The 22,778-nt window shown below is 41.2% G+C and overlaps 1 protein-coding gene across 2 annotated transcripts in view; it reads left to right on the forward strand.

Moving 5' to 3' along the window:
• The window catches only part of ANKRD30A (ankyrin repeat domain 30A), a 72,562-nt gene that overhangs the window by 18,409 nt on the left and 31,375 nt on the right, over positions 1 to 22,778 (forward strand). The window contains exons 12-21 of one of the 2 annotated variants that reach the window (XM_084766520.1): positions 1,874 to 1,967; positions 6,242 to 6,340; positions 6,896 to 6,924; positions 7,008 to 7,080; positions 11,062 to 11,132; positions 12,841 to 12,995; positions 17,884 to 18,051; positions 20,540 to 20,573; positions 20,852 to 20,993; positions 22,478 to 22,691. In XM_084766520.1, the coding sequence (XP_084622646.1) occupies positions 1,874 to 1,967; positions 6,242 to 6,340; positions 6,896 to 6,924; positions 7,008 to 7,080; positions 11,062 to 11,132; positions 12,841 to 12,995; positions 17,884 to 18,051; positions 20,540 to 20,573; positions 20,852 to 20,993; positions 22,478 to 22,691 (1,079 nt within the window). The remainder of the gene's footprint in view (positions 1 to 1,873; positions 1,968 to 6,241; positions 6,341 to 6,895; positions 6,925 to 7,007; positions 7,081 to 11,061; positions 11,133 to 12,840; positions 12,996 to 17,883; positions 18,052 to 20,539; positions 20,574 to 20,851; positions 20,994 to 22,477; positions 22,692 to 22,778) is intronic. The other variant, XM_084766521.1, reaches the window with a different exon arrangement.

The following is a 22,778-nucleotide window of genomic DNA, read 5'->3' on the forward strand; positions in this document are numbered from 1 at the left end:
CTGGAACTCTCTCAGTAGACCAGGCTGGCCTCAAACTCACAGAGATCCTCCTGCCTCTGCCTCCCAAGTGCTGGGATTAAAGGCGTGCACCACCACTGCCTGGCAAACTGTAATTTTTTACTCCTGAAGCCTGAGAAGATATCAAGTGAGACTTGGAAGCGTCATTCTCTATGGATTGTGAAGCATAACCCTGCGAGGGAAATATTAGAAGAAAAGAATGATGTAACTTTGTGGAGCTGTAGCAGTTTTATTTAAATTTGTTTTAACTTAATTTATTCTTCAAAGATGTAAATCATTTTCACAAGTGACCCGTGTAGGATCCATTCATCCATAATGATTATTTGTTTTAATGACAGTACCACAGGCAGAGTTGGGGACGGCTTGTAAGTGTAGCAGCTGTGCATACAGGCAAAAGACATGCTCATGCTTGGTCCTGGGATTTAATACTTACAGAATTTGGGAGGAAATTAACCTGTATGAACATCAGTGACTTTGTTGTCCCATGAAGATATGTGATGTACATGTTTGGTGAGGAGATAAAAACATGTTGTGAGGTACAAAATGGGTCTACAAATATGGAGCAGCATTTCTTCAAAATGAAATGAACACTGAGGAGCAGTTTCATACTTGAGGGCAGAGAAGTAGTGTCAAGCAAAGAGTGGGAAGGTGGAAGGGGCAGACAGCTTTCTCAGGTTGGATGTGGTAAGTCTCAGTGAAGCATCAATGGAGACAACCCAGAAGATTGTAGTGATTCAGTGGGATCCTAAACGCTGTCTGAGGCAGCTAGATAGCGACTGTTACAAATGAGGGCTCAGCGCTAGTGCACTGCTAGAAGAGGGGACCAAACATCTTACTGTAAGTCAGTCTGGCTGCTTCAGCTGAGGAAGCAGGAGGGAGTGTGGATGTCAGACGAAGCAGAGGTGGCGTTATTAGGTTTCTTTCTGAGAATGGCATTTAAACTCCACCTAAAGAGCAGAAGCAGCAGCCAGCCCGTGAGAGTCGAGAACATTCCAAAGAACAGCGTGTCAACATTTGTTCATCATTTTGCAGAGTCTAAATGTCCTGAGATGATTCAGAAACACAAGATTGAATATCATTTATATATATATATGTGTGTGTGTGTGTGTGTGTGTGTATAATATACTATATGCAAAGTAATTCCTTAGCACATTTTAAACACTTAAACATTTTACATCCTTTCTTGCCAAAACTGATTGCATATTTTGTAAGTTCTTTTTTTGATTGGAAGGGATCACATTCTACATTTGATCTTTGTGGGCTTTTATTTATACAAACAGAAAGGGGTTTCTTTATCATTTTATTCAACCATTTTTGCCAGCAGTAAAAAATTTACACCAAAGACTTGATTTTTCTAAGCCTTAGCTTATTAAATATAGTAACTTGTACAGTGTTCTGTGTAATCAGTGTGACACTCTGAAGTTTCTTATATACATGCCAGGTTTCCTATTCTGACTGTAAAGTTCTGTCATTGGGCATAGCTTAAATGTTTCATGCTGTATTAAAGCAAGTGAGCACAGGAATTTCTTAAGACGCCTGTGTTTCAGTTGTCCTCTTCCACTGCATGAAGACTGGGAAGCAGCGCTGAGTGTCTGAGCTTAGTGGCTTGCTGAAGCATGGAAGTAAATACTCTTTTTCATGAATGCCTCCCTCTGGCCTTCCATGCTTGCCTTCACAGTCCATAAACACAGATGGGCTTGATCTAGAGAGCATGGCTCTTCCTTATTGACATGTTTTGTTTTTTTCAGTGCGTGTTTGTCTTATTTTTCTAGCAGTGTCTAAATAGGAAATTGAAATATCATCTTAGAAAGCTACTAGATCCTTATGTGACTCATCGTGATATCTGCTTCCACAGAGTGTCTCTGAGAGTGTTTCACTGAAAGGTCTGGGTCACTTATCTGGGGCTGCAGATCAGACAGGAGGAAATAGAGTACTTGGACAAATAGAAGGTAAGAACCGGTCTCTTTTTAAAAAGTCGTTTGACAGATGTCCATTTGGAATATATGACAAACGTCTGTGTAGAATGTAGTATGGTTTCAGCTGAGGACAAGTACTAAGCTTGTAGTGAGGAGAAGTAAGCAGTGCTAAGTTGTGCGTGAATTACAGGGTTCCGCAGCCGAGAACTGGGAGTTCCTGACAGCCACAGGACACTGTATTTGTTCATTTGAAGCTGTCTGAAGCTTGGGGGAAAGGGCCCTAAAGATTAGAATGACGGAGGGTGCAGAAGACAGGTGAAGGGCAGGAAGAGCGTAGCGTGCTGGTTGGGAAAGTGCAGATTCTATAGATTAGGAGAGCGCAGCAGAGACACGGGAAAGAGAGGAAGGAAGCTTTAGTACCAAAGGCGGGAGGCGCAGAGTCCCCTCACTCCTTTCTGGCTGTTGAGAAGACCTGAGTCAGAGGGCCTTCCTGTGCAGAGCTGTTGCCGTTTCCCATAGACAAACATGCACCGCGGATTAGTTGCTTTCTTGTCACCTGACCAAATGACTGACATGAGACAGCTTAGGGATTATGTGGATTTACAGCTTCTGAAAGGCTACAGTGGCATGGTGGAAGAGTGCAGATAGCTGGTATCATAGTGTCTGAAGTTAGGAAGTAGAGAATGGGCCGGAAGAAGTTATTAAAACCCTCTAGCAAAGCTCCACCTCCTTAAGCCTTTACAACCTTCAGAAACAGCGCCGCCAGCTGGGGGCTGAGAGTAACGCATGAGCTGTGTGAACTGTTACACTGTAGCCCTAGGTACATGCAAACATATATATATATATACTCCTTGTCCTTTAAAATGTTGCTGTTTCACAGAGAAATTTCCCATAGTCCAAAACAATAGAAAGAAGAGTGAGAGAGCTCAGGAAAGACATGTCCTGACAAAAAATCCAACAGGAGGATGGGCTCTGCCCTTTCTCAGTGATGACAGGAACCTGAGGTTTGTTTCTAAAGTGCATTGAGCAATAGGAATTTGAGTTAGCCTCATTACGGAGAACTTTCTCTAACTTTAACGAATCAATTGCTGGCTCAAAACAAAATACAACCTTCACCTCCAAAGAGGTAGAGCATTATTCTGGAGCCAAGTAGGACTATTGATGATGTATTCATGTTCTAGTGTAGGAACAGTTTTATGGAGTTTTTATGCCAACAGAACAAAACAATAATAAATTAACATGCTTTTAAAATACATGGTGGAAGCTGGCTCTGTTTCTGTGTTTGCTGTTCAAGGGTGAAGACCTGCATTTAATTTCCCTGGAACCCACCCAAATTAATGAAATTACCCACCCAAAAGGAAAAAACAAAACCAGGTGGCATTTACTTGTAATCCAGGACTGGGAGGCAAAGACAGCCATCACTAGGAGTCACTGACCAGCCTAGCCTCCCTGACTAGTACAAGGCCAGTGAGAGATGCTGTCTCAAAAAACCACCAAGAACGCCCCCCATCTCACACACACACACACACACACACACACACACACACACACACACACACACACGGAACCCCCCCCCCATCATAATAAATGTGTGTGGACATTAGAGGACTGGGTCACAGAGAAGCAGTGAAGTCTCTGCTCCAGGCATCAGATGATGTCTAACAAGGTTCTTAGCCTTGGAGCTGGTGAGAGCTGAGAAGTCTACATGTTCCAAAGGGAGCATCCTTGTTAATCACAGGGATGGCGGGCTGAATACAGAGACGGACAATAAACAGCTGGCTGTTTGGCGCTAGAGGTAGCTCAAAATGATGCGGCTCTGGATGGACCTACATCATTCCGGCTCTCTGTAGTCACTGAGCTTTTCATCAGCCTTGCAGAATGTTTAACATAGGTGTGGCTTTTCCCCCTATAAACTTCAATTCATACTTTCCTGTGTTGACCGAAGACCAGGGTCAGATCCTGAGGTGAGACTTGGATGGCTATTAAGAGTGCCGAAGCTAACACAAGATAACTTGGTTCGGAGTAGCTTTCCACCTCCCTACAATCACAGTTCTCTTTCAGCTACCAGAGTCTTTGTCACAAATGTAGCTTTTTTTTCTTCTGAGAATATTAGTTCACAGTTGTCTCAGTTGGCCAAGCATCTCATTTTCTACATTCAAAAGTCAGTTATGCTTTTCTGTGCTGTGGTCCTGGGAAGACTCGCTCCTAGGATCTGATAAAGGTGAGGCTGAGTATCAGGGAAGCCTCTTCAGGAGATTAGCGGGTAGAGCCATAGAAACCCTGCATCATACCAGGTCGGCTAGCCATTCTGATCTGTGTTTGATTTCTTTATTAATTTTCCCTCTATATCTTAAAAAACACACCCATATGATATATGAAGAATATTATCCCTAAAGTTAAAGAAATCAAAAACAGAGTATAGACTAAAATAGTAAAGGCTGGGGGTAAAGGAAATAGGCATTTTTTATAATAATAATAATAATAATAATAATAATAATAATAATAATAATAATAATAATAATAATAATACCACCTTTTAAATAATAATAATAACAACAACAACCCCCACCCCCACCCTTTGACGAGCTACACTGGCTTCTCTTCACTTGTACCCATAGTCATTTGTACTCTGTAAAATGTTTTGTTTGAAGTTTTGAAATTATTTATTATTTTGTCTTTTCTTATGGCCAGTTTGAATCCAGAGACCTAACATCATATGTGTTGACTAGTTCTAATTTTAAAAAAGATGGGTCTAAATGTCTGTGTGAGAGTGTCGGATCTCCTGGAACTGGAGTTAGAGACAGTTGTGAGCTGTCATGTCGGTCCCCGCAATTGAACCCAGGTCCTCTGGAAGAGCAGCCAGTGCTCTGACCTGCTGAGCCATCTCTCCAGTCCTGGTCTTGGGAATTTTTAATAACTTTTAATTATAGCCAACTTAATTGTTCTAGCCATCACATACTTCTGAGTGCTAACTTTTCACAACTGTTTTAAGGACAGTCTTCAGCTTCTAGTTGTTTATCATCTGTTTTCCTTTTCAAAAAATTATTTACTTTTGGCCAGTATCTTGTTTTATCACATGAAATCTTCTCACATTTAAAGCATTTTTTTCTTTAACCTTCTTTACCCAAAATAAATTTTATATCTATAACTGTTATATGCCCTTTTCTTTCTTTCCTTCTTTCTTTCTTTCTTTCTTTGTTTCTTTCTTTGTTTCTTTCTTTTGTTTTGTTTTCAAGACAAGGTCTCTCTGTGTAGCCTTGACTATCCCAGCGATCCACCTGCCTCTGCCTCCCATGTGCTGGGATTGAAGGTGTGCGCCACCACTGCCTAGCATACCCCCTTTTCTTACTGATACCTCCTTTAGTCTTTTTCTTTTTTAAGATTTATTTATTTATTATGTATACAATGCTCTGCCTTCAAGTACACCTGCAGGCCAGAAGAGGGCACCAGATCACAGTGGTTGTGAGCCACTATGTGGTTGCTGAAGATTGAACTCAGGACCTCTGGAGGAGTAGTCAGTGCCTTAACCTCTGAACCATCTCTTCAGCCCTCCTTTAGTCATTTTGGTTTTACATAATTAGAAAACATTTCTCATTATATTCTAAATAAAACCCAAGAAGTTGTATATGAAACACAGGAAATGTGGATATTGTATTTTGAATATCTGGGAGTTAAAATACAGACTGAGCATGCTTCCAGTTAGGAAGTTCAGAAGGATGGAGAAACAGGAATTATAATTCAGAGGTAGTGCTGAGTATAAAGGAAAGAAGTTATGGGAATAAACATAAAGTGAAAGCCAGCTCTGTGAGGGCCCCGAGATCACTTTTGAAATGAAAAGTAACTATTTTGAGGAAAGGAGGAGGGAGGGGAGCCGGCGCTGCCTGAGCTGACAGAAGGGGATGCTTACGCAGTCCGTCTGTAGTCATGCTGCACTGCTGCTCCTCAGCTGTTACTGGATTTGGAAATGGTGTTAGAAATTGGTTTACTACAGCCACCCAGACCTAGGTCTCATTAATACATTCTTTACATTAGATTAAGTAACTATGGAAACCTTTGCTGTCTTTTAAGGTAGCTAATTTTCTGATGAAGTAGTTGTTTCATGAAAATCTACTCAAGACTGGCATAGTTAAACCAAACTGATTTTAAAGCAAAGCACTATGATTTGTTTCTTGTTACTTTAAGTAAATATTAAACTGATTTTGAAATAAAAATTTCTTAATATCTATGATTCTAATATCTGACAACCTAGTTTACTTTTTCCTTTTTGGTAATCACTTAATATTAAAAACATGTACATTATTTCTTAGATGTGCCTTATATACCTTCTTGTATGAGTGGATCAAGAAACTTTAAGATGGCTAAACTAGAGGAGTCAAGAAACGTAGGCATTCCAGTAGCCCACATGGGTATGGAAAAAAAAACCCTGTATTTTTTTTTAACTATTATTCTACAAGTGTATATCCAATCAAATCAATTGAGAAAATCTTCTCTGGTGAGAAGATTGTACATTCAGCTGAACTATTATTATTCCACCTTGTAAATCATGAGACAAATTGAAGAACATGATAAATGCTTGTAGGATAATGTAATAAGCCATTCCGGTGTGCTTTGCCATTGCCTCTGAGATGTGTCTTCACAGCCAATAACTTGTCCCTCTAACTAACAGTCGTGTTTCTGTCTGCTCATCTGCATGTTCACAGTGGCAAATACACGGCATTTGTATTGTCATCCCAGTCGTTGGAAACACCTCACTTTGAGTCCTAACTGCATGTTTTGTCACTCACTCTATTGTTCTTTATTGAGTAGCTGTCTGATGTGTGGGTGGCCTGAGGCGAGGATAGCAGAGCTGATCACTTTCAAACGTAGCATTGAGCGTTCAGCTCCACAGTTACTGCATACATAGACGGTTGGCTTACTGTATTTGTGTATAATTAATTTTACATTTTTCTTTTGCTTTTTAGAGGCCCACAGGAAATATCCAGTCATGGAGGTATATTACTATTTCATCGTGAGTTTCAACAATGTTTTATATGGAATATGCATTTGTTAAATACTATTTTCACACCCATCCAGCCTACCATCAAAAGGATGGATCCTGTTCTGAACAAAATAGTAGGAATGAAGGACGCACAAACAGTCAAATCAGGTAAGTTGTATAGTAGTCTAGGGGAAGGTACATTACATATTGAAAATGTTCAGTCTTCTGATTCCTAAACATTTTTTACTCCCGGTTTGTTGGAAATATTTGAAATAAACAATGCACCGTTGGCATTGGTGTCTGCCAGTGGTAAGGAAACAGGAACACACTTCCACACTGTCACCCGTGGGAACACACTTCCACACTGTCACCCGTGGGAACTGGAGGAGCTGCCCTAATCATGAGGGGGTTTCAACTCAGTCAAACTCTGGATTTGTGCTTTGAACTAGAAAAGAGCTTTAGGACTAGCCAGGATGAAGCAGAATTGATGTTTTTACTTTAAGTAGAGAGTAGACACTTCAGAAATGAACAAAAGTGTACCTGAGCATGGGTATGCCGGTTTACTAAAAGGTCTTTGTAACGGGGCTTCTAGGCAGAGGAGTTAGTAGAGACACTCAGGGAAAAACGAAGACATGCCAGCGTGCAGCTGTGGGCTTCTCAGGAGGGCCGGAGTGTGCAGTCATTAGCCACATGTTCCGCTTTGGTGCCTCTAGTTACATCTCAAAGGGTTGTTTAGAAACCTTGGGTTTTTCTTTCATCTTTCTCTCATGCTGATAAATGAGATTATACAGTATCTCCATCAGTCCCTTGAATGAGATTATGATCTGATACGGTAAAGCCAAGGCCATGCAAGAGGTTCTAGATTTCAGTGTAAATGAGGTTTCAGTTCCGAGCCCTAAGAAATCTGTAGGTTTACAGCTGAGAATAGAGAAGTCTCTAAAATGGTAGTTCTCAACTTCCTAATGCTTTAATACAGCTTTTTAATAAGGTTCCTTATGTTATGGTGACCCCCAACCATAAAATTACTTCATTGCTACTGTTATCAGGTATACTGTAAATATCTGATATGTGACCCCTGTGAAAGGGGTCACGGCCCACAGATTGGGAGCCACTAGTCTAAGGCAAGTGTTAATTGCACTTGACACCTTGTTTCTTAGCTGACTAGGGCCATAACCAGACACTGTGGAGGTAGCTTCTTTCTTTTCTCACAGGCCCATACTTGCCATCGTCTGTCTGGTTTTAAGTGTACTCACAAGAATAAAAAAGATTTTTAAGTGTAAGCTTCAACTCTACTGTAATATTTCAGAACCTTGTTGTTTACAGTTAAGAATCCCAATCCTCTCTAGGGATTTATAAAGGTTAACCATGAGGCTTATTTTCCCAAACTTTGAAAATGTTTGCTGGAGAGTTGAACACACCCCTGTGGTCCTGGCTACTTAGAAAGCTGTGGCAAGAGGTTCATTTGAACTGTGGAGGTTGGGACTGGCCTCAACAGTGTAGGGGGTTCCTGTCTCCTGAAAAATATGCTTGCTAGAATGCTGGTGTTTGCTGAGAATAAAGCTTTATCTCTTAACATATCAATAGTATTTGAACTTTAATTCATTTTACCTTGCCGGTATTATACTGATGATCTTAAGTCAAATGTTTGGATTAGCCAATTGTGGTGTGTGTGTGTGTGTGTGTGTGTGTGTGTGTGTGTGTGTGTGAGAGAGAGAGAGAGAGAGAGAGAGAGAGAGAGAGAGAGAGAGAGATATTATTCAAAACTGAAGAAAGTAAGTGATCATTCCTAAATGAGTTTGGTTAAAAAACAAAGTTACTCAAAAATAGTGATTCTAAAAGGTTGGCCCTAGGGTCCTTTTATAATATCACAAGTTACAGAGTTTATAAAGCTTTTGTTTAAATGCATTATGTATTAATATTTACTCTATTAGAAATTAAATGTGAAAGATTCCAGCACAAGAATGCATAATTATATAGCCTGTTAGCCACTAGAACTGTGGCCCATTAATCAGTAGAATAATTGCTTTATGACTTGTCACATCTCTAATATACTCCACTGTACACTTATAAGAAAATGAGAATGAAAATGACAGATATTGTTTCATATGATTTGATCTCTTGGACCCTTGAACCAATTCTGAAGTCTGGGGATTTTCAGATTATAGTTAAAACCCCATCTTAGATGCATATCAAGTACATATATGCTGAATAACTAAGGGATTTACAGTTTCATCTCACACACACACACACACACACACACACACACACACACACACACATGATTTCTTGTCTTAGAAAGCTTAAGTCTGGGCTGGAGAGATGGCTCAGAGGTTAAGAGCACTGACTGCTCTTCCAAAGGTCCCAGCAACCACATGGTGGCTCACAACAATCTATAAAGTGATCTGATGCCCTCTTCTGGCCTGCAGATGTACATGCAGGCATAGCACTGTATACATAATAAATAAATAAATCTTTAAAAAAAGAAAAGAAAGAAAGCTTAAGTCTGGCCATTGTGCTTATAAAGGAAAAAAGAAACATCCTTTTTGTTGGCTCAATTTTCTAAATTATACTTTATTGTGAACTCACTAACAGAGCGTACCTCACTTACAACCCGACTGACCCAAACAATAGGAAAAAGATATTAAAGAATACAATAATGAAACCTTAAGGATATTAATTCCAAGGAACGATTCTCCTGGCATAGTCAGCAGGCCCTCAGCAAAACCAGCTATTCAACCAAGGTTGCTGCTGGAACCTGGAACAGCAGCTGAGACCCAGAGCCTCAGCTGGAGCCCAAAGCCTTGAAGCCTTCCCTGGAGCAGTTCTCTCTAGGAATGCCTATCAAAGTGCAGCAAAAACTATCCCAAGTCCTCTCTCAAGCCTCATATATATATATATATATATATATATATATATATATATATATATATATGTCTCTATTAGGATGTTTTTAGCTGGCAGCATACCTAGTGGTTTACCTTTAGAAAAGCCACCTCCGACACCTTTCATTAAATGCCTTTGACCCTAAAACCTAGCACTTGGTAGGAACTCAAGAACTGGCTCTCAAGGAAAAGAAACAAAATCTTCATATGTAGGTGGTTTTTAAAAAATTGTCCTGTCTAGGAGGTTCATGGAGTCAGTTTTTGTATTGTGAATGTTGTTATGGATTAAATATTGAAATGTCTTCCTGGGACACATGTTTGAAGACCTAGTGATTCCCAACTGGTGGCACTGTTTTGAGAGGTTGTGGAAACCTTCTGGAGATGGGGCCTGGTTGGAGAAAGTAGGTCACTGGGTGCAGGAACAGGCATTCAGTGTTAGCAGCAGCACATCTTTTCCTCTTCTCTGCCTTCTGATTTCCAACGCAATATACCTGTCCACCATGTATTCCTGCTGTGGTGGAGTCAGGCGCCATACCACCCTACCACACGTGTCTGTACCTCCAACCATGAGGCAAAACCAAACCTTCCTCCCTTACATTGTTTCTGTCAGATAGTTTTGTCACAATATAAAGCTTAATAAAGAGATGAGGCTTGCCACATTAAAAAAAAAAATTTGTCCTGTCTAGTACAGGAGCAAAAAGAACATACATGTAAGGGGGGAAATGCAGCTCACATGGTAAAGATGTGGTGGGAAGATTGCTAAGACAGCCCGAGGAAAGCAGCACCTGTTAATCAACAGAAAAGTAGCTGTGCTCAAAGCTTCAGAGAGGAGACTTGAGTCTTGAATAATCGTGAGTGGAAGAATTTCTGATGTAATCCAGTGCTCAGTGATAAAGGTCATAAGTGTAACAGCCATTTCAGAAGCCAGAGTCACTGCTGGGAGCCGGGATTGTGGGCACTGTGAGTGTATGTGTCTCTGGTATTTTATGCCCCTCTTGGTATGTATTTACATTGAGTGAATTTGTGCATGAGTCATTGGGGTTTTTATATGTAATGGTTTTGGTTCCAGATAGTGTCTCTGAATGATTTGTTGAAGTTTTGGATAACTAGGAGTATTTCCTAAGGTAGGAAGTATTTAGCTTTGTAACTAATGACTAAACTTGACTTAAACTCTTGGATGAAAAAACAAATTATGATTTTCTGTGTTTATAAAGATTTTATCTAGCAAAGATGTTTATTTTAACTGAATATGTGCATTTGACTGCAGAGCCAGACCTAGAAATTGTGTCAAAAGAAGATCAGCAAAGACTCGGTGGCAGTGAAGACGGCCAGAAGAAGGTACGTGAAAGCTCAGTTCCTGCTTCACATGCGCTCGGCTGTAGTGTGACATGCTGGATGTGTCATTCACACTAGCCTTTTAGGGGCAGTAAAACAGGCATCATCATCATCATCATCATCATCATCATCATCATCCTTATTATTATTTTGGTTTTTTGAGACAGGGTTTCTCTGTGTAGCCTTGGCTTTCCTGGACCTGTAGCCTCTGTAGACCAGGCTGGCCTGCAACTCAGAGATCTGCCTGCCTCTGCCTCCTGAGTGCTGGGATTTATTTTAAATTACATGTATATGTGTGCAGGTGCCTGCAGAGGCCAGAAGAGAGCTAAATCCCTTGGAGCTGGATTTAGAAGCAGTTATGACCTCAGTGGAGTGCTAAGACCCAAACTCAGGTCTCTGTGCTCTTAATCACTGAGCCATACTTCTGCACTGAGGGGCAGAGAGAGAAGATTCTGGGAGCTCAGTAGCTAGCACCAAAATGACAAGCTTCAGCTTCAGGGAAAGGCCTGTGTCAGTGGAATCAAGGCAGAGTACTAGAGCAGGAGACGCAGCATTTTCCTCTAGCCTAAGGACCACACACATGTGTGCATTCATGCAGCACAGGTGTGTTCACACACATGCGTCGTTCACTCAGCCCTCAGCACCCCCCAAAATAATCTTAAACTGTTCTGGAAACAAGCCCATAAAATAACCTCAATAGTAACTCTGGAACGAGGCCTGTGGTATTGGGGTGTGTGCATTAGCTTTCCAACTATTTCATCATCAGAAACTGGTAAATACTCTAAATGTTTTCATCCACCATCTTTATCAATAGGAGATGGTATTAGAAGATGGTATTAGAACTGGACTTAGCAGAAGCAAATGCGCTGCTGTAGTTTATGACTGCTCATCTTTCTAACTGGTGTTTATTGACTTCGGCACTTAATAAAGTTTGCCTCCTCTACATTTAGGGATCTTTAGAAAAAGGACTTACGTACTCTTTAATGTCTGATGAGCTAAGCCTTTGCAACACTGAAAACAAAACAACAACCCTCTAATTTGTTTTTAGTAAGTGTGTAGTGCAGACTAACAACAGACACCTGAAGTCTGCTGGTTCACAACATCCTATCTTAGACTGACAGAAATTAGTTTTCTACTTCTTAGTGATAGTCCAGTGATTTAGAAATAACTAAAACATTTTTACTGGTGAAATTTCAATCGTTGTCTAATTTTTCTTTATGTGTTGCTGTGATTACTTAAAAATAAAGTTCTTTAAAAAATATATACCCTTACAGAAAGATCTCCTGAGAATAAAATTCTTTATATCATTCCTCTATCTCAGTATGCATGGGCCTTGAGTGTCAAACCTAAACCACAGTTACACTGTCAAGTGATAAAAATCAATGAAAACTAAGAACTTTTTAAAAAGAACAATTTCCTTTCCATTGAGTAATGGTATTTATTTTTTTAAGATTTATTTTTATTTTACTTGTGGGCATGTCTGGCCTGCATGTACAGATGTGCACTAAGTGCATGCCTCGTGCCTACACCGGATCCCCTGGAGCAAGACTTACAGATGGGTGTGAGCCGCCACATGTGTGCTGGGAACCAAATCAGGCCTCTTAACCGTGGAGCCATCTCCTCAGCACCTCCTACCCCACCCCCTCCCACCCCAACAAAAAGGGTCTTTTATTTGATAAACAGGTATCTTTCTGTCAACTTTTCATCAAAGGCTGAAGAGAAAAGAAAGTGCAAAAACAATGAAGCAGAAGTATCAGGAAATCTAGACAATGGGGCCGCTGACAGTGATGGTAATGGATTAAATCAACAGAGTGGAAAAGCTGGTAACCAGCAGTCTCCTATGAAGGGGCGCGAAGGACACGAGAGGTGAGAGCATGGCAATATTTAACATTGCGTAGTTGCTGCTGTCCTATAAAACCAATTCTAATTTGGGTTACTATTCATTATTAAATAAATGCTGTGCATAATTGAACATATTCAGCCTTGTGTGGTTGTCAGGAAAACATAAAAGGACCTATTTTTCCATTATATTAATTAAATATTTTATTAAAAATAACCAGGATTGGCAAAAGTAAAGGCATTCTCGTGCACTGTGAACAAGTGAAAATAGTAAATACTCTTGGCAGGTAGTTTAGCAGTATGTGTCCTGGTTTGAGATACACCCTAACCTAACAGCAAATGGCTCCATGCCTGGATTGGATCCTTCTGGAGTGGGAAACATGATGTACAAGCCCGTGCATACGTATGTTAAAGACATTTGTATAGTGTGTTACAAATGTACATAAATAATAATGTATGTTAGGGATATGTTTTGCATATCCGTCTAACTATGTTACATGTGTGCATTTTAATATGTATTTTAGTATCATATCTTAAGGTTGGAGATAATCCAAATGTCCCTCAGTAAGGAAAATATCAAGTTGTCATTTTAAAAATAGAGTGTAAAATAAATAGCCACATTTATAAATCACCTTAGATCTTTAGTGTACTGGTTAGTTCATGGTTGAAGTGTATTTAGTACATTTAGTTTGATGACCCAGTTTAAGAAAATTCTGTTACAACACATGCTGCATTTTCAGTTACACTCAGTTTTAAGAATTTTAAAAATCCTGTTTGTCTTACTTGACCCAGTCACCATTCAGTGGTGTGTTGATTAGCTCCCATGAGCTGGTGTTCTTTCTGTATTTTTATTGTTATTGATGCCTAGCTTTATTCCATTGTTGTCTGATAGAATGAAGGCTATCATTTCAGTATTTGTATATTAACAGAGCTTTGCTTTGTAACCTAATATGTAATCAGCTTTGGAGAAGAATGTCGCTTTACTGTGTCTCTGGAATGTTCTGCAGCGGTCTATTAGGTCTATTTGGCTTCTGAAATCATTTAACTCCAGTATTTCTCTGTGTAGCCTTGGCTGTCCTGGACTCACTTTGTAGACCAGGCTGGCCTTGAACTCACAGAGATCCGCCTGCCTCTACCTTCCAAGTATTGGGATTATAGGCATGCTACTGAACCCACCTGGAATAAACTTTTTTATCCTTGTTCCGTAAGATGGTGTCTGTAGGTGGTAAGAAAGACGATCCTGTCTTGTTATCCAGTCTGTTCATTTTAGGGAATGGAGACTGTTGGTATTAAGAGTTACTATTGGAAGATTTTTTTTGTTTTGTTTTGGTTTTGGTTTTTCGAGACAGGATTTCTCTGTGTAGCCTTGACTATCCTAGTCTCACTTTGTAGACCAGGCTGGCCTCGAACTCACAGCCATCTGCTTGCCTCTGCCTCCCAAGTGCTGGGATTAAAGGCGTGCATCACCATGCCCCACTGGAAGATGTTTTTTACAGGAGCAGAACCGGCCGGGCAGTGGTGGCGCACACCTTTAATCCCAGCATTTGGGAAGCAGATGCAGGCAGAGATCACCGTGAGTTCCAGGCCAGCCTGGTCTACAGAGTAAGTTCCAGGACAGCCAGGGCAACACAGAGAAACCCTGTCTTGAAAACCAAAGCAAAAAACAAACAAACAAACAATGTAAAGGTGCAGAGCTGAGAGAACTAATGCGTGTGTTAAGCTGATGTATTAGGCAGGCTTACAGGCTGTGGAGATGGCTAGTCCAGCAATGGCTCTCCTGAGGAAGCATTGGGACTCTGGTAGTTGTTCTGTCTCTGAGGCTAGATGTCTCTGCAGTCCCAGTCGTTCTGGAGAGTTCCTGGAGAGCTACTTGTCTAGTCTGCTTTGGATTCCTGGGGAAGTTGGATTTAATGCTGGCTGCAGCAACAGGACACACAAACTTCTCTGTGAGAGTGAGGGCAAGCAGGCAAAAGGCAGTTTCTTTCTTGCATGCCCTTTCATGTAGGCTGCCACCAGAAGGTGTGGTGGGATTCAGATTTATGGTAGCTCCTCTTGCTTCCCAGCTACTTCCAGATGTGGCCATGTTGCCAGCCAAGATTAGCCATCACAGATGTGTGCTAACTCCTGTCATGGTGTTGGTTTTGTTGTTTTCTTAGACTTGTTTTCTGAACTCTCCTGACATTGGTTATTTCCTGTGATCTCTTGGGCGTGTTCACCTTTCTCCTCAGGCAGAGGCATTGATTCTGGTTTCCTACGTAGAGCTGGCTTGGTGGTTAGACATCTTTAAAATTTTCTTTTTATCACAGAAAGGTTTTCTTTATCCTTCAGTTGTAATCGATGGATTTGCTGGGTAGAGTTGCCATCTCCAGACGGGGGTTATATCTTTCCAGTTCCTTCTAGCGTTAGACGTGCTGTGTCAGGTAACCGGGCTACTCTGATGGGCATGCCTTTATATGTGATGTGACCTTTCTATGGCTTGCTTTTTTCTGTATCTGTAACATTTTGACTGCAGTGTGTTCCATCCTGTTTCATAAGTTCTGTGAGCTTCTTGTACTTGGATGGACATCTCTTTCTCTAGATTTGGGAAGTTTTCTCTTATACCTTCACTGTGATAATACTGTCTTTCTTCTACAGATGCCCATAATTTGAAGGTTAGTTCTTCCATGGTGTCCCAAAGGGCGTGCATTGTGTTCTGTTACTGTTTTCCTTGTTGACCTTTACTGAGTAATGGAATTCCCCTACTTTGTCTCCACTCCTGGCTGTCCTCCACTGGACCCTTCTGTTGGCAAGCCTTTCCACGAGGCTTTTCTTGATTACTGAGCTTTTCCCTTCCAGCACCTCCTCAGTTTGGCTTCTCTCCAGCAATTCTTTCTCCTTACTTCATTCCATCTTCATATCTTTGATTAATATCTGTCTTAGTTACTGTTGTATTGTGTGAAGAGACACCATGACCTCAGCGACTCTTAGAAAGGAAAACATTTCACTGGGGCTGGCTTACAGTTCAGAGCTTTAGTCCATTGTCATCATGACGGGAAGTATGGCAGCGTGCAGGCAGACATGGTGCTGGAGAAGGAGCTGAGAGTTCTGCATCTTGATCTGCAGGCAGCAGGAGGCTGTGTTACACTGGACATAGCTTGAGCATAGGAGACCTCAATGCCCGCCCCCACAGTCACACACTCTCTCCAACAGGGCCACACCCTAATAGTGCCACTCCCTACAGAACAAGCATTCAAACACATGAGTCTGTGGGGGCCATTCCTGCTCAAGCCACCACACCGTCTGTTTTTCTTCTGGTCTCGTCTCACTCCCCTCCCGGCCCCCTTGAGGTATATTCATAACCCTCTGAGTTGTTTGAATACAGTTATAACCATTCTTTTGAGGCTTTTGTCTAGATGATTTCCAGAGACACTATCTGGAACCAAAACCATTACATATAAAAATCCCAATGACTCATGCACAAATTCACCCAACTCTCATTGGTGTTCTTTGCTGTGGAACTAGTAATTTGGGGAGCATGTGAATGAGTTTTTATGTTTATTTCTGTGCTGGACTTATGCACCTGAAGTAATCTGTGTCTCTTTCCTCTGCTCGGCACACCCTTCTTTCAGTGCAGTGTGTACAGCCGTCTGGAGAGGGCTGGGATGTCAGACAGTCGACAGCGGTTTGTTTTGTGGGATTGTATTGGTGGTTTGAGAGTCGCTACTGTTTTCATGAGCAGGCTTTATCCGGCATCACCCCTTGCTGGTCTTTCTTCTGCTGTGGCTCTCAGGTGTGCCGCCTCTTCCTTGAATAAACTGTGGCCACTGGGCATGTGGGGAGGAGGTCTCAGGGAGCTGGGTGTATAGTCAGGCGGCCATGGAGTTGGGAGGGGCAAGGCCTATCTGAGAACACTTAGAGGTGGGAAGGAGCAAGCTGAGTTTGAGGGGTGGGGTAGAAAAACCTCAGAGGAGCCGCAGGGTCTGGCAACACTTACGAAATCCCAGAGGAACCGGGATCGTAAAGGGCGCGATGGAACAATGCCAGCCTGTGGCTGGGGGTGGTGATTGGGCTGTCTATGGAGAACGGGAAGGCGAGAGCCTAGTGGGCAGTGAGGGAGGTCACAAAAGAGGGGGGCAGTTACGGGCAGGATAAGCAGCCCCTACCTGGCAGTATACCAAAGGGAAGTCCTGGAGGGTCCCAGTGGGCCTGCCGTGGGGTGGGCTGCAGGGGAGGCTGTTCCTGCATGGGGGGCGGGGGTGGGGTGGGGGAACACATGCCTGAGGGGTGGGAAGAGCAGACCTGGCTAGCAGCAAGGTGAGGGGTACCCGATATGTGTCTGTTCTATAAAAAGTAATCTTAGTTGCCTGTCGACACATTCAACATTCAACATGTTTATTTTATTGATTCACTTGTTTGTTTACTTGTGTTTATGCACATGCACAACATTTAAAAACAAAACTAAAAATGAAGCACAGAGCTCCCCGTGGTACCCCTGTCTCACAGTCACTGTCAGCACAGAGCGTCACCCTTTGACAGTGGTGTTCGCATTTAGTTCACAGTAACCTTTTGCTGTTTGCCTGTTTTACACCTTTATGTACCTACAAAGCACTTATTCTTTTGTGTTTATATTCTGTCCTGTAAGCAAAATGGTTTCTGCTTTGCTTTCCCAGTGAGCTCTTGTGACGTTACCTCTTCTGAAAAACTTCCCCTATGCTCAGTTAAAACTTCTCATATATCACTCAGATACATCACACGTGCCACTGTGTATATGTATTTATTTACTGAGCATATATTTAGCTATTGTTTAATTAACTTATGTTTTGTTCTCAGTAAATTAGTGTAGGAAAAGTCAGAATTTCATCAAAATTACTTTAATTATTTGTCATTAGAATTTTTAAAAACTGGCTTTTTTTTTTAATGGATTGTTTTGAAATAGTGGTCCTGCCTGCCTTATGAAGGAAGCGAAGAAGAAGGAAAATGAAAAATGGGTATCCAAAGAAACTGTTATGGTGCCGATGATTGAGAAAGCCAGCTCGCCAACCAGCGCGCCGCTACAGATGCAGGATGGTTCCAATTTAAGTGACACAGACCAAAGTGAACCAAGGTAAACACGAATTCTTTGTTCCCTGTGAAGAAACGTTGGCTGTGACTGCCTAACTGTGGAAGTAAAGCAGAATGTGGTAGTCTCTAGACAGAGAGCCCACCTGTGTCAATGTTGCTGAAGAGGGAAGGCAGCAAGGGACGTCAGCAAGTGCAGTCTCCAAGGAAGTGAGACACTCCTCAGATTTTATGCTGGGAATGATAACAGAAAAGTAGGCAGTAACTGAAGAAAATGTGTAATTTAGGAACCTCTTTTAAAAGAGGCGTTTAGAATATATTTGCGTAATGTCAGGAAAGATCCAGCAGAGACGTGTATGCTCACTCAGTGTGATCTGGTTTGTATGCCTAACTTATTAAAACTTGACACTTTCAAGCCAGGTGTGGTAGCATGAGCCTTCAATCCCAGTACTCAACAGGCAGAAGCAGTAGGATCGCTGATTGAGGCAGGCTGGTCTACAGAGAGAGTTCCAGAACACCCAGGGTTACACAGAGAAACCCTGTCTCAAAACACAAAAACAAACAAAAAAAGATTCACTTTTAAAATCTTACCTGTACAGGTGTTTGCCTGCATGTATGCCTGTGTACCATGTGCACACCTGCAAAGATGGAAAGGTGTGGGATTCCCTGGAACTGGGGTTATCGGTGGTTGTGAGCAGCAGTGTTGGTGCTGGGAGCTGAACCCACGTTCTCTTGAAGAGCAGTAAGTGCTCCTAGCCACTGAGCCATTTCTCAGCCCCTTTTACTTAAATTTTTTGGTGTTAAGCTCACTGACTGTTCATTCTGAGTAGGTTGAGAAATGGAATATCTAAATATGAATTAAACATGAAAATCGTGTCCTAAAAGTTAAGCTATTATAAACATTTAAAATTTAGTTAAATAAAAATATATAAAAACAATTCCTTGTAGCAGATGCTATGTGTAGCATGTGCTCATTGTTTGCTGGATGTATGACTTAAACAACTGAGTAGATTAGTGATGCCTGTTTCCTTAGAATAGATCAGTTCATACAAAGCAGTTTTCCAAAATTCTAGAGATGTAAAGTCTATTTATTTAGGAAATATCTGCAAGATTCAGAAATTGATAATTATAAGTAGAATATTAATGTGAATTCATTTGCTTCTGTGTCACTGAAAAACACTTGGAGACAGACAGGATTGTTTTCACACTGTGGCGCATGCTCTTGGATATGCCAGGTCTGCCACTGATGAGCTGTGGGGTCTAGGGCAAATTACCTGGCTTGTCTTTGCCTCACTTCTTTGTAAAATGCCTGCTACATCTTAACCTGTTTCATAGAACTGTGAGGACTACTACAAGTTTAGGACAGTGCTTACGGTACTGCATAGTAATTATATGCCCAGAAAAGGCAAAGTCCTGTCACCATTAGAGGTGGAATGTTTCCAGTCCAGATGTATTTTATGCTTGTAATTCAACTCTTGGAAGACTGAAGCAGGAGATCATCATGAGTTCAAGGCCAGCCTGGACCACACTAACGAATTCTAGGCTTACCAAGCCCTCATCTCAAAAACAAAATGGTTTCCAAGGACTTCTAATGCACTTTCCAGATAGGTTGTAGTGCCCACAAAACTTATTTTTTTATTGCAAATGACAGTAACAGCAGCTAATGGCAGCCAGCAGTATGTTGCCACCAAGCCTGAGGACCTGAGTTTGATGTCCCAGAACACACAGCCAAGGAAAGGGCAGCTCATACATGCTGTTCTCTGACCTCCTCTCTTCCACTGTAACACACACGTGTTCTCTCTCTGCCTCTGTCTCTGTCTCTGTCTCTGTCTCTCTCAAAAGAAATGTGAAAAACTTTTTTTTAAAGATTTATTTATTATTATATATACAGTGCTTTGTCTGCATGTACATCTGCAGGCCAGAAGAGGGCATCAGATCACATTATAGATGGTTGTAAGCCACCATGTGGTTGCTGGGAATTGAACTCAGGACCTCTGGAAGAGCAGTCAGTGCCCTTAAGCTCTGAGCCATCTCTCCAGCCCCCGTAAAAAACTTCTTAATGGTATTTCTGTCAAATAAAGCAAGTAAAGTGTTTTCCTTTTTCTTGGATCTAATTTTAATTCTTTCTGGCCTGAGGATGTGACTCAGTTGGTAGAATGCCTGCATAGAGCACAGAAAGCTCTGTATTGGATTGCCAGCAGCCCTTGGTGGGCCTTGGCGGCACACACTTGAGACCCCAGTGCTGGTGATCGAGGCAAGAGGAAATCTTCCTCTAAATAAAAATATATATATATATATGTTTTAATTCCTAATTATGATAATTATTTTTAATCTCTTACTTTCTGTTTATATCTAAAATCCCTAATAGAAAATTATTATATTTTAAATATCTCGTAATCTTGAATAGTAAGAGAAATCAATTTCAAATGTAGAGGTTTTGTAAAAAAAAGAAAAAAGCAATAATCATAGATATTCTTTGTATTTTACATAATATTTGTCTTAAAAGATTTTTATGGATTTGTTTTTTATTTTAGGCCCATAAAGAAAACATCTAATAAGAATAACAAGGTAATGTAAAAATAATAAAAACATGGCTTTGTTTTAAAATATATTATGAAGTAGTATTATAAAAATGAGTTTTAAGATATAAAAGATAAAGTGAAAAAAGAGGATCTTGTTATAGAAAGACATTTACCTTTAAAATGAAAGAAACGGTAGCCATTGATAAAGACATTCTTCTAACCACAGTGAGTTCTTCTAGAAAGTACTTTCTGCTTGTATAAAACATTATTTCCTGTATCATGTAAATACTAGAGAAACAGCTTCAAATAGTGTTTATTTTATAGGTCACTAAACAAATGTCTTCTGTGGTCGACCCTGATGACCTAACTGAGTCCTCTGAAACCGCCTCTGAGGACTGTGAGGTACAGTGCCCCGATTATGAGAGCATTGTGTGTGAAATCGAGCATCTCAGAATGGAGTGTAAAGGTATGGTCACTGTGTACATAAGAGGAGTCTCTATGTATGGTAACATGTGCACGCTTAGGTTAGCGTTGACCCAGAACACTGACGGGTGACAGGACAGTCCATGTCAGAAATACACTTTCTCTTAAAATAGTATGTAAGCTGCTTATTATACACCGTCAGCCGAAGCACTGAGGTCGTTCTTGCTGGACTTTTCTTAATGGGACTGACACTACGTCTTTTTGTTCATCTTGCTTTTCTTCTGTGCCTTACTGTCACTGGCTGGGGTTACCTAGTGTGCTGGCTAGTTTTAGGACAACTTGACACAAGCTAGAGACAGCAGAGAGAAGGGAGCATCAGTTGAGCGTGTGTCTCCAAAAGATCCTGCTGTAGGCGGGCCTGTAGGACATCTCCTTAATTGTGTGTGCTGGGGAGGGCCCATCGCATTGGGTAGCACCTCCTCTGGGCTGCCGGTGGACTTTGCACCAGCTCCTTCCTCCGGGTTTCTCCCGGTTTCCTTCCTGTCTGACTTGCTTCTCTGATGAGCAGTGATGTGGAAGGATAGCTGCATAAACCCTATCCTCCCCAGATTGCTTTGGTCAGGCGCTTCATCAGAACAGTAGTAACCCTGACAGACCTGCTCTCTGCTAGAATACTGTAAAACTAGAAAACTGTTGCCCCTGCTAACCAGCCTCCTGCAAACATGGTCTCTTTTTTCACTGTAATTATGTAGCTGTAAAGATACAGATCTGATTGTATTAACCCTTTGCCACAAGGTTAAGTTGCTCAATCCTTTGCTTCCTCCTGCATTTTCTGTGTCCCAGTTGTCTTCAAAGTTTGTTCCTACAGTAGAATGTTTTGTTTTACACAGCTTCAGCCAGGCATGTTGATATATAAAGGGCAGTTTGGTTCATTTCAACATATGTATTAAACACATGTAATCACCATAATCAAGACAGTTAACAAACCTATCACAGAACCGTCTTTATTTCTCCACACTCCTTATTAAGACCCGACAGATTGTACCCCAGCATGTCCCTGCTCTGTTTTCCTGTCCAGGGGATAGGAGAGATCCACTGTCTCTGTCTTCATAACACTGCTTATCAATATTTTAAATCTCACGTATTCTAATAGGAGTATATTGTGCAAATCATGATGGTCTTAATGTGCACTGCTAGCTAATGCCAAGCATTTTCCATGTATTTATTTTCCTATGCTATGTCTTTGATGAACTCCTTTCTGATCTGTGTCCGTTATCGTGTAAATTGTGTTTGTCCAGCACTAAGCAAAACAGATACTCTTCTTGGTCCTGTGGGAGCAATGAGGGAGATTTCATCTAGTCTTTTCAGATGTCCTATTCTTGGTGTGCTGTTTGCGGACCTTAGTGTCGTGTGTTCCACAGTGTAAGCCTTAGTATGTCTTTCTGCAGTGTGTAAGTGAGTGAGCATAAACATCCCAGTCTCTTTTAATGTGCACACTCATTTTGTCTCTCATTTTCTCCAATTCAGACATTGTTAGTTTATTGAAGATCCGGGATGCAGTTTATTCATATAAAAGAGTTATAGAATTTAAAAAAAGCCACTGTGAACTACTTAGAGGAAAACTTAAAAGAATGGAAAATAAGTTTAAGGGATTACAGAAGGAAGTATCAGAAACAAAAGACGTCAAGTCACAGCTGGAGCATGAAAAGGTGGAGTGGGGACAGGAGCTCTCCACCTTGAGGTATGCTACCTGGGTTTGCTACGTTTATCATTTCTAGTGTTCTGACGCATCACTTTTATATATATGTATGTGAGCATGCTTGTATCG

This window comes from Acomys minous (assembly GCF_964271855.1).
Source record: "Acomys minous genome assembly, chromosome: 17".
Classification (NCBI taxonomy): domain Eukaryota; kingdom Metazoa; phylum Chordata; class Mammalia; order Rodentia; family Muridae; genus Acomys; species Acomys minous.